This window comes from Rattus norvegicus, chromosome 3, assembly GCF_036323735.1.
Source record: "Rattus norvegicus strain BN/NHsdMcwi chromosome 3, GRCr8, whole genome shotgun sequence".
NCBI classification, from domain to species: Eukaryota; Metazoa; Chordata; class Mammalia; order Rodentia; family Muridae; genus Rattus; species Rattus norvegicus.
Genome location: NC_086021.1, coordinates 63,172,851 through 63,184,763, shown reverse-complemented (window position 1 = coordinate 63,184,763; position 11,913 = coordinate 63,172,851). Strand labels below are relative to the sequence as shown.

The 11,913-nt window shown below is 40.4% G+C and overlaps 1 protein-coding gene across 1 annotated transcript in view; it reads left to right on the top strand.

The window, feature by feature from the left end:
• Nucleotides 1-994: 994 nt before the first annotated feature.
• Nucleotides 995-11,913, top strand: part of Cytip (cytohesin 1 interacting protein) — a 76,875-nt gene continuing 65,956 nt past the window's right edge. Inside the window, exons 1-2 of the mRNA XM_006234202.5 lie at nucleotides 995-1,083; nucleotides 2,532-2,632. Of these exons, the coding sequence (XP_006234264.1) occupies nucleotides 2,597-2,632 (36 nt within the window). The 5' untranslated portion in view covers nucleotides 995-1,083; nucleotides 2,532-2,596. The remainder of the gene's footprint in view (nucleotides 1,084-2,531; nucleotides 2,633-11,913) is intronic.

Genomic DNA, 11,913 nt, shown 5'->3' with positions numbered 1-11,913 from the left:
TCAGAGACTTGCCAGACTTGCAGCAGCCTCTGTGGTTGCTGCAAATTGGTCTGTGCTCTCGATTCCCTGAATATGAGAGAATCCTAGCCTTGTGTTGAACAGCACAAGACAGCAGGGTGAATCCCTTTTGATTCATTAAAAAGTTGTGTACCCTAAAAAGGAACCACCTACCTGCTTTGCTCTGCTCCTCTCACATCACCGCATACTCTATGCACAGTCCTTTGTCTGAGGAAGCTTTAGAAATGGTCTCAATCATTTTCTATATCTAGCTTGCCATTTCATAAAATGAAACAGCTGGAAAAGTCCCAAGGACAAAGGCCAGACATCACCAGCCATGTTGGCTCAACTAGTTCAACACAAATATAGATTATTTATATAAACAGATCAGCATAGCAACAGTGACCTTAATCATCTCTTATAGCAATTCCACAAGCATTGGAAGACACAAAGAGTAGCCACACTAAACCTTTGTTTATGGCTTCTTGAAAGGAAGCACTTTGAATCTCTATTTCTCAATTTCTGTAGCTGTAATAAGATTTATAGACAATCTAAATATTTTTTCTTGTGCTTGCTCAGCGCTCAGCACATTAGGAACACTCTAAAGAATGGAGCATGTTGAATTGAGCAACTTGGCCTAAAATAAAATGGAAGTAAGTGTAATAAGTAGTTGTAGATTGGTACTGAGTGACTCACGCACAAATGCAAAATAACCAGGAGCTCTATGAAAGCCCCACAGGGGTCCATTTACCTCCAGCACTCTGCACACAGTAGGTGTTCAGTAAATACTAAGAAGTAAGGAAACAATAGTGTGACCTTTTTAACGATTTGGCTTGCAGTCATTATCTTAAGGGTGTATTCAAGTAACAGCTACCTCATGACTACTTAGCCTCATGAGTTAATGTTTACAAAGTGCTTTGAACTTCTTGGAAAAAAAAGAATGTTTTTGTTGGCACGGTGGCATACTTGCCAAGGTACTTAAATTCTACCAGCTTCAGCTGCCAGGGCTGTGCCCTCCCTCCATGCAAGGCTCGGCTCTCCCATTATTCCAGTCTTTTCTGCCTTCTCTAGCCTGCTCCAGCACAGGTAGGGAAGGGCTGGGAGTGGAACGAGCTCTGAACAGACTTCTTTAAGGACTCCAGGGAAAGTCTGGGAAAGTAACAATAGGGTCTGTCTTAATTCTTCTTAGAGTAATTGGTGTTAAGACAGGTTCAGGGGCCTGGTCAGCCACGGGGGAATTATGGGGCACACGCACTTCAAGGAGGCAGCATGAAACTCTACCGTAATGGCACTGAGAGGTGTAGGGACAGCCTGGAGTATACGATGCAGTTGTGTTTATGAATTTTAAGTGGATTATACACATACTTTGACTAGTGTGGGGCTTATAGTTCGGTTATAAAATACTCATAAGACAGATTTCCCTTAGATGGGCAAGACATATCTATTATAATTTCTGGTAGTGTTTTTTTCTTTTCCATGTTTCATGATTGTAAACAGCAGTGTTCAAGTCCACATGCGGTCCGCCAATGCTGGGCTGGTTTCTAACCCGTTTGGCACCATCTCCAAACACACTGCCTTTAGGTTTAGGAATGTGGTGAATAAACAGGCAAACAGCGGTCTGAGGGGCACACGCTGTGGTTTCAATGGAGAATGGATGTCCACTGGAGTGAAAAATTCAAACAAGTTTTTTTTAGCTTGCAGGTTACAACATATTAACTTTCAATTAATCACACACAATAAAGCTTTCAAAGTCATACAGTAGCAGGTTGCAAATAAATGGAATGGCTCCCATGGAAGAGCTTACTTTAAAGGTAGCAACAATGCCTATTTTCTGCACCGAAGCCACTTGTTTTCTAACGCACACCATGAGGTTTTCTGTGTGGGTGGAAATTTTCCATAATACATATTTATACCATAGCTGCTGTCCATGTGGCACATTTGCTGCCTCAGAACTGTTTCTAGGGACTCGAAATGAATGTCATGTGGGCAAAACCCAACATGGTATTCTGTTAAAGAGATAGACCACAAAAAAAAAAAAGCCATGCCTGTTCTGCTTCAAAGAAAAACCCAGGTATGCATGGCTATAACGGAATGCTAGGAAGTTAACTAGAAATAGGTCTTCGGATTTTCAAACAAAAATTATAGACAGAAACTTCCTTCTATCTCGGATGCATTAATTATATAACTGAAAAAAAGACAAGCTGAGCAAAATTTGTAGTTAGAGGATAACACTCAGCTTTTGGCATTCTAAAAGCTCACAGTCCACATAAAAGCAAGCCATATGGAAAACACCTCATTGGAAGGGGCTCCAGATATGAAATGCTTTCTTCCCCCTCCCCTGGTTTCACCCATGAATGAACTTCTCTTTTGGATAGGGCTGAGACTTCTCATATGCAACATTGAATTTTATATTTATTTATTTATTTCTGCCTATGTGTAACTTTCAGGCTCTGGTTTGAAAGAAATAGATGGGAGATCCTCTAGGGCCAGCTTGTGTTTGTTTTTCTGTCTCTAAGTGTCTTGTGGCTTTTCAGGGGGCTTCGAACTCCCATGAGTGGAGCATACAAGACCTCATTTGCTCTGGCTTGGAGAGCAGGAGATGTTCTCACTGACGTTTGCCGGCCGAAGCCCTATGGTAAGTTTGAGTGGGGAAAATGGGGGTTGATTTTCATCGTGCATTACTCTAGTTGACTTGAGGGAGGGTAGAAAGGGAACACATTTTAACCAACTGTTGTATATGAAAATAAATAAATTATTGCTTGAATTTCTTTCATCCATGTGTTTAATGAGTAAGGTGATTATATCTTTGGGTTTCTTTTTTAAATATTTTGGACTTCTACACTTTATTTGAAGAATCTGTTTATATATCTGAACACATATACACATATGTATAAATGTAATAACATATGGTCAGTGGATTTGCTGGTGGATTTATTTTCCATCAAGGGAATGCTGAGCTTGTGACACATAGATAATTTCTTTACCATTGTCAGAAAGGTATAATGAGGTCAAGACTGTAGCATCATTGCAAGAAGGGCAACGACAAGAGACAGGTCTAGAAAGCCGATATAAACTCACATTTAAACTGACTGCACACTAGACCTCCAACATGACATTCTGATGATTTAGACAGCACAAGGCAACTAGTGGTAATTTACTCTGTGTGCATATGTGCAGATGTATGTATGTATGTGTGTGTGTGTGTGTGTGTGTATGTGTGTGTGTGTGTGTGTGTGTGTAAATTGAACACCGATGTTTCTTGTTTTTTCAGCTCTGTATCATCTGTAAGGAGCAGATAATTAAACATTTTAATTGACAGACTATCACTTTTGTGGCTGCTAAAAGAACAAGCCTGTGAATTTCTGACTGAGGTGGTCAGAGCTTAGGCAGGAACAACTGACAATCAAGTCACCAGCTAAAAGGTGAGCTTTGAGCCAGACACAAAGTATTCCCTTAAGTACTGTTGTGTCTGCATTACACTTTAGGGTTAGACCACCAGGGGTCAGGCCATTGTGTCTAGAGAGCCTTTGTTAAGTACTCTTGGCTGTCTTAGAAGACACACCACAGTGGATCTCAAACTTTGATGCATGTAGGCTCCTGGAGAGCATTTAAATAAGCATAGGACTGAGATTCAGCCTTGGTAATTCTGAGTGTTCAAGTCTGAGGTGGAGGATTTATGCTTTGGAGAATATTTTGTAATGGATACAGGCATTAGAGAAAATGTGCCTCTTTTTCATTGTGTTCTCTCTCTCTCTCTCTCTCTCTCTCTCTCTCTCTCTCTCTGTGTGTGTGTGTGTGTGTATGTACTCATGCACATTGACATGTGTCTGGATGTACTTACATATATAGAAACACATGGAGGTAAAAGGTTTATGTGGGACTGTCTTTCTCAAGGACTTCTTCACATTATTGTTTTTGAGACAAGGTCTTGAACTGAACCCGGACTTTCTATTTTGGGTAGGCTGCCCTAGGGCCAGTGAGCTCTGGGGATCCACCTGTGTCTGTGCCCTAGCACTGGGGCCACAAGCATGCATTGCCACACGTAGATGTTATATAATTATTGGGATCAGAACTCAGGTCCTTATACTTGCACAGTGATTACTTTATACACTGAGCTGCCTCTTAGCACTCTTCTTTTTAGTTTCATTTGTCTGAGACAGACTCTCATTCGGTAATACAGGTTGGCCTGCCCTTGTTGATCATCTTGCTCTTGCTGCCAGAGAACTGGAAATGAATGACCATGACTCAGACAGCCTTGCTTCGAAGGAAAGTTCCACAGATTCTCTAGCCATCACATGTTAGAGGAGGAATGTCAGGTGTATCCTGTGTGGCAGGAAAATGTCACCAACAGGGATGCTAACAACAACTGGGGGACTAGGTCTTAGGTCATGAAGGTCAAAGGTCAATGTGTGCTGGTTGGGCTTACACTGGACAGCGGGGATGTAGGTCAGTGTTGGCATGCTTGCTTAGCACGCTTGAGGTCCTGGGTTAGTTCTGCTACAAACCATGATTTAGATAGGAGGCACATTTCCTCACTGCTACATGCTACCTCCCTCTCCCCTCTAAGACTAATAGTGAGTAACCAAGACAGGACCAGTAATTACGATTATAATTGATCCCACAATGGCGTGTCAGTCAATAGTTCAATTGACTTCCCCTGGGAAGATCATTATGAGAGCCACTAAAAGTGCAATGCGTCTGATTCTGTGATTTCTTCACACCTACCACACACCATGGATGGAGGCGATGCAAGGAGAGAAACGAGGTAAAATAAAGAAGGGTACAGGGATCAAGTTAAGTACTATAGAAGTGTTGTGCACAGGAGGGTCTAAGGAACCAGTTGGCCATCTCCCAAACGCCTGGTCCCACGTACTCTCTCCAAATCGCAGATCTGGAAGTAAAACAAACAACACTGATATATCTCACGTGCTCTTCTTAAAATGGAATTGGGGGATCTCATAAGATCTAATCAGGACCCCAACAAACTGATACATGCAGAACCTGGAGGACGATGGGGTGAAGGGTCATGCTATCTTAGCTTCTCATCACTGAGACTAATCTTTGGACTTTTCTTCCAATCTCCATCTATTGCAACATGGCATATTTGGTAATATTCAACATCTTATTTTATTTTTTTACCCCTGACAGAGTAGTTTTTGAACTACTAGCTAGCTATTTTAAGAAATTTTATTTGAATCATTAATTTTTTAGTTTCTTTCTCCACAAACAAAAAAATTTTTGACTTAAATATAGTTCTTAGCGCATTGCCAGTTCCATTTTATCTCTGGATATTACTAGTATATTCTTATTTTTACAAAATCATGAAGTCATGAAGAAAAAAAGGGATTCAACAGTAGCCACCATTTTGAACTCCTGTCTTGTAGAGCCCGAAAATATAATGAAAAGGCGGTAAAGTAGAAATTCTATCTAGGTTTGACTCCCTGTTCATGGTTTATAGTGACGGATAAGCAAGACAATGCCATTGCTGTTTGCCTCAGTTAACTTCATTAGTAAAAACAAGTTTATGCGATCATATCATGTTGTGTTCTTAGCTTATAGTATTTCTGAGAGCATTTGAAAATCTGGACAGTGCTCTTCAATCACCCTGCGTCCCTACTCCTTACACCCTAGGCCTGTTAGATGCAAAGCTGTAAACTTCTAGGCAGTACATTTCCTCAGGCCAAATCCCGCCTAGAAAATCAGAAACCTGCCTTAGGATTAGACATCATTAGGGTTTGCCAGAGTCTTGCTGTGCTATGAATCATATTATTGTGCTCATTTGAATATATATGTGTGTATTAATGTACAGTAGTATGTACACATATATAAATATATACATGTGTATATTTTTCCTCTCTGACTCAAATTAGAGTCAAAATTTGAATCTGTTGCTTTCTTTTTTTTTTTTTATTAACTTGAGTATTTCTTATATACATTTCAAGTGTTATTCCCTTTCCCGGTTTCCGGGCAAACATCCCCCTCCCCCCTCCCCTTCCTTATGGGTGTTCCCCTCCCAACCCTCCCCCCATTGCCGCCCTCCCCCCATAGTCTAGTTCACTGGGGGTTCAGTCTTAGCAGGACCCAGGGCTTCCCCTTCCACTGGTGCTCTTACTAGGATATTCATTGCTACCTATGGGGTCAGAGTCCAGGGTCAGTCCATGTATAGTATTTAGGTAGTGGCTTAGTCCCTGGAAGCTCTGGTTGCTTGACATTGTTGTACTTTTGGGGTCTCGAGCCCCTTCAAGCTCTTCCAGTTCTTTCTCTGATTCCTTCAACGGGGGTCCTATTCTCAGTTCAGTGGTTTGCTGCTGGCATTCGCCTCTGTATTTGCTGTATTCTGGCTGTGTCTCTCAGGAGCGATCTACATCCGGCTCCTGTCGGTCTGCACTTCTTTGCTTCATCCATCTTGTCTAATTGGGTGGCTGTATATGTATGGGCCACATGTGGGGCAGGCTCTGAATGGGTGTTCCTTCAGTCTCTGTTTTAATCTTTGCCTCTCCCTTCCCTGCCAAGGGTATTCTTTTTCCTCATTTAAAGAAGGAGTGAAGCATTCACATTTTGATCATCCGTCTTGAGTTTCGTTTGTTCTAGGGATCTAGGGTAATTCAAGCATTTGGGCTAATAGCCACTTATCAATGAGTGCATACCATGTATGTCTTTCTGTGATTGGGTTAGCTCACTCAGGATGATATTTTCCAGTTCCAACCATTTGCCTACGAATTTCATAAACTCGTTGTTTTTGATAGCTGAGTAATATTCCATTGTGTAGATGTACCACATTTTCTGTATCCATTCCTCTGTTGAAGGGCATCTGGGTTCTTTCCATTTTCTGGCTATTATAAATAGGGCTGCGATGAACATAGTGGAGCACGTGTCTCTTTTATATGTTGAGGCATCTTTTGGGTATATGCCCAAGAGAGGTATAGCTGGATCCTCAGGCAGTTCAATGTCCAATTTTCTGAGGAACCTCCAGACTGATTTCCAGAATGGTTTTAACAGTCTGCAATCCCACCAACAATGGAGGAGTGTTCCTCTTTCTCCACATCCTCGCCAGCATCTGCTGTCACCTGAGTTTTTGATCTTAGCCATTCTCACTGGTGTGAGGTGAAATCTCAGGGTTGTTTTGATTTGCATTTCCCTTATGACTAAAGATGTTGAACATTTCTTTAGGTGTTTCTCAGCCATTCGGCATTCCTCAGCTGTGAATTCTTTGTTTAGCTCTGAACCCCATTTTTTAATAGGGTTGTTTGTTTCCCTGCGGTCTAACTTCTTGAGTTCTTTGTATATTTTGGATATAAGGCCTCTATCTGTTGTAGGATTGGTAAAGATCTTTTCCCAATCTGTTGGTTGCCGTTTTGTCCTAGCCACCGTGTCCTTTGCCTTACAGAAGCTTTGCAGTTTTATGAGATCCCATTTGTCGATTCTTGATCTTAGAGCATAAGCCATTGGTGTTTTGTTCAGGAAATTTTTTCCAGTGCCCATGTGTTCCAGATGCTTCCCTAGTTTTTCTTCTATTAGTTTGAGTGTGTCTGGTTTGATGTGGAGGTCCTTGATCCACTTGGACTTAAGCTTTGTACAGGGTGATAAGGATGGATCGATCTGCATTCTTCTACATGTTGACCTCCAGTTGAACCAGCACCATTTGCTGAAAATGCTATCTTTTTTCCATTGGATGGTTTTGGCTCCTTTGTCAAAAATCAAGTGACCATAGGTGTGTGGGTTCATTTCTGGGTCTTCAATTCTATTCCATTGGTCTATCTGTCTGTCTCTGTACCAATACCATGCAGTTTTTATCACTATTGCTCTGTAATACTGCTTGAGTTCAGGGATAGTGATTCCCCCTGAAGTCCTTTTATTGTTGAGGATAGCTTTAACTATCCTGGGTTTTTTGTTATTCCAGATGAATTTGCAAATTGTTCTGTCTAACTCTTTGAAGAATTGGATTGGTATTTTGATGGGGATTGCATTGAATCTGTAGATTGCTTTTGGTAAAATGGCCATTTTTACTATATTAATCCTGCCAATCCATGAGCATGGGAGATCTTTCCATCTTCTGAGGTCTTCTTCAATTTCCTTCCTCAGTGTCTTGAAGTTCTTATTGTACAGATCTTTTACTTGCTTGGTTAAAGTCACACCGAGGTACTTTATATTATTTGGGTCTATTATGAAGGGTGTCGTTTCTCTAATTTCTTTCTCGGCTTGTTTCTCTTTTGTATAGAGGAAGGCAACTGATTTATTTGAGTTAATTTTATACCCAGCCACTTTGCTGAAGTTGTTTATCAGCTTTAGTAGTTCTCTGGTGGAACTTTTGGGATCACTTAAATATACTATCATGTCATCTGCAAATAGTGATATTTTGACTTCTTCTTTTCCGATCTGTATCCCCTTGATCTCCTTTTGTTGTCTGAATGCTCTGGCTACAACTTCAAGAACTATATTGAATAAGTAGGGAGAGAGTGGGCAGCCTTGTCTAGTCCCTGATTTTAGTGGGATTGCTTCAAGTTTCTCTCCATTTAGTTTAATGTTAGCAACTGGTTTGCTGTATATGGCTTTTACTATGTTTAGGTATGGGCCTTGAATTCCTATTCTTTCCAGGACTTTTATCATGAAGGGGTGTTGAATTTTGTCAAATGCTTTCTCAGCATTTAATGAAATGATCATGTGGTTCTGTTCTTTCAGTTTGTTTATATAATGGATCACGTTGATGGTTTTCCTTATATTAAACCATCCCTGCATGCCTGGGATGAAGCCTACTTGATCATGGTGGATGATTGTTTTGATGTGCCCTTGGATTCGGTTTGCCAGAATTTTATTGAGTATTTTTGCGTCGATATTCATAAGGGAAATTGGTCTGAAGTTCTCTTTCTTTGTTGAGTCTTTGGGTGGTTTAGGTATAAGAGTAATTGTGGCTTCGTAGAAGGAATTCGGTAGTGCTCCATCTGTTTCAATTTTGTGGAATAGTTTGGATAATATTGGTATGAGGTCTTCTATGAAGGTTTGATAGAATTCTGCACTGAACCCATCTGGACCTGGGCTCTTTTTGGTTGGGAGACCTTTAATGACTGCTTCTATTTCCTTAGGAGTTATGGGGTTGTTTAACTGGTTTATCTGTTCCTGATTTAACTTCGATACCTGGTATCTGTCTAGGAAATTGTCCATTTCCTGAAGATTTTCAAGTTTTGTTGAATATAGGTTTTTATAGTAAGATCTGATGATTTTTTGAATTTCCTCTGAATCTGTTGTTATGTCTCCCTTTTCATTTCTGATTTTGTTAATTTGGACGCACTCTCTGTGTCCTCTCATTAGTCTGGCTAAGGGTTTATCTATCTTGTTGATTTTCTCAAAGAACCAACTTTTGGTTCTGTTGATTCTTTCTATGGTCCTTTTTGTTTCTACTTGGTTGATTTCAGCTCTGAGTTTGATTATTTCCTGCCTTCTACTCCTCCTGGGTGTATTTGCCTCTTTTTGTTCTAGAGCTTTTAGGTGTGCTGTCAAGCTGCTGACATATGCTCTTTCCTGTTTCTTTCTGCAGGCACTCAGCGCTATGAGTTTTCCTCTTAGCACAGCTTTCATTGTGTCCCATAAGTTTGGGTATGTTGTATCTTCATTTTCATTAAATTCTAAAACGTTTTTAATTTCTTTCTTTATTTCTTCCTTGACCAGGTTATCATTGAGTAGAGCATTGTTCAATTTCCATGTATATGTGGGCATTCTTCCCTTATTGTTATTGAAGACCAGTTTTAGGCCGTGGTGGTCCGATAGCACGCATGGGATTATTTCTATCTTTCTGTACCTGTTGAGGCCCGTTTTTTGACCAATTATATGGTCAATTTTGGAGAAAGTACCATGAGGAGCTGAGAAGAAGGTATATCCTTTTGCTTTAGGATAGAATGTTCTATAAATATCCGTTAAGTCCATTTGGCTCATGACTTCTCTTAGTCTGTCGACATCACTGTTTAATTTCTGTTTCCATGATCTGTCCATTGATGAGAGTGGGGTGTTGAAATCTCCCACTATTATTGTGTGAGGTGCAATGTGTGTTTTGAGCTTTAATAAGGTTCCTTTTACGTATGTAGGTGCCCTTGTATTTGTGGCATAGATATTTAGGATTGAGAGTTCATCTTGGTGGATTTTTCCTTTGATGAATATGAAGTGTCCTTCCTTATCTTTTTTGATGACTTTTAGTTGGAAATTGATTTTATTTGATATTAGAATGGCTACTCCAGCTTGCTTCTTCTGACCATTTGCTTGGAATGTTGTTTTCCAGCCTTTCACTCTGAGGTAGTGTCTGTCTTTGTCTCTGAGGTGTGTTTCCTGTAGGCAGCAGAATGCAGGGTCCTCGTTGCGTATCCAGTTTGTTAATCTATGTCTTTTTATTGGGGAGTTGAGGCCATTGATATTGAGAGATATTAAGGATTAGTGATTATTGCTTCCCTTTATATTCATATTTGGATGTGAGGTTATGTTTGTGTGCTTTCATTCTCTTTGTTTTGTTGCCAAGACGATTAGTTTCTTGCTTCTTCTAGGGTATAGCTTGCCTCCTTATGTTGGGCTTTACCATTTATTATCCTTTGTAGTGCTGGATTTGTAGAAAGATATTGTGTAAATTTGGTTTTGTCATGGAATATCTTGGTTTCTCCATCAATGTTAAGTGAGAGTTTTGCTGGATACAGTAACCTGGGCTGGCATTTGTGTTCTCTTAGGGTCTGTACGACATCAGTCCAGGATCTTCTGGCCTTCATAGTTTCTGGCGAGAAGTCTGGTGTGATTCTGATAGGTCTCCCTTTATATGTTACTTGACCTTTTTCCCTTACTGCTTTTAATATTCTTTCTTTATTTTGTGCGTTTGGTGTTTTGACAATTATGTGACGGGAGGTGTTTCTTTTCTGGTCCAATCTATTTGGAGTTCTGTAGGCTTCTTGTATGTCTATGGGTATCTCTTTTTTTAGGTTAGGGAAGTTTTCTTCTATGATTTTGTTGAAGATATTTACTGGTCCTTTGAGCTGGGAGTCTTCACTCTCTTCTATACCTATTATCCTTAGGTTTGATCTTCTCATTGAGTCCTGGATTTCCTGTATGTTTTGGACCAGTAGCTTTTTCCGCTTTACATTATCCTTGACAGTTGAGTCAATGATTTCTATGGAATCTTCTGCTCCTGAGATTCTCTCTTCCATCTCTTGTATTCTGTTGGTGAAGCTTGTGTCTACAGCTCCTTGTCTCTTCTTTTGGTTTTCTATATCCAGGGTTGTTTACATGTGTTCTTTCTTGATTGCTTCTATTTCCATTTTTAATTCCTTCAACTGTTTGCTTGTGTTTTCCTGGAATTCTTTCAGGGATTTTTGCGATTCCTCTCTGTAGGCTTCTACTTGTTTATTAATGTTTTCCTGGAATTCTATCAGGGATTTTTGTGTCTCCTCTCTATGGGCTTCTACTTGTTTATTTATGTTTTCCTGGAATTCTTTCAGGGATTTTTGCGATTCTTTCAGGCATTTTTGCGATTCCTCTCTGTAGGCTTCTACTTGTTCTCTAAGGGAGTTCTTCATGTCTTTCTTGAAGTCCTCCAGCATCATGATCAAAAATGATTTTGGAACTAGATCTTGCTTTTCTGGGTGTTTGAATATTCCATGTTTGTTTTGATGGGAGAATTGGGCTCCGATGGTGCCATGTAGTCTTGGTTTCTGTTGCTTGGGTTCCTGCGCTTGCCTCTCGCCATCAGATTATCTCTAGTGTTACTTTGTTCTGCTATTTCTGACAGTGGCTAGACTGTCCTATAAGCCTGTGTGTCAGGAGTGCTGTAGACCTGTTTTCCTCTCTTTCAGTCAGTTATGGGGACAGAGTGTTCTGCTTTCGGGCGTGTAGTTTTTCCTCTCTACAGGTCTTCAGCTGTTCCTGTGGGCCTGTGTCTTGAGTTCACCA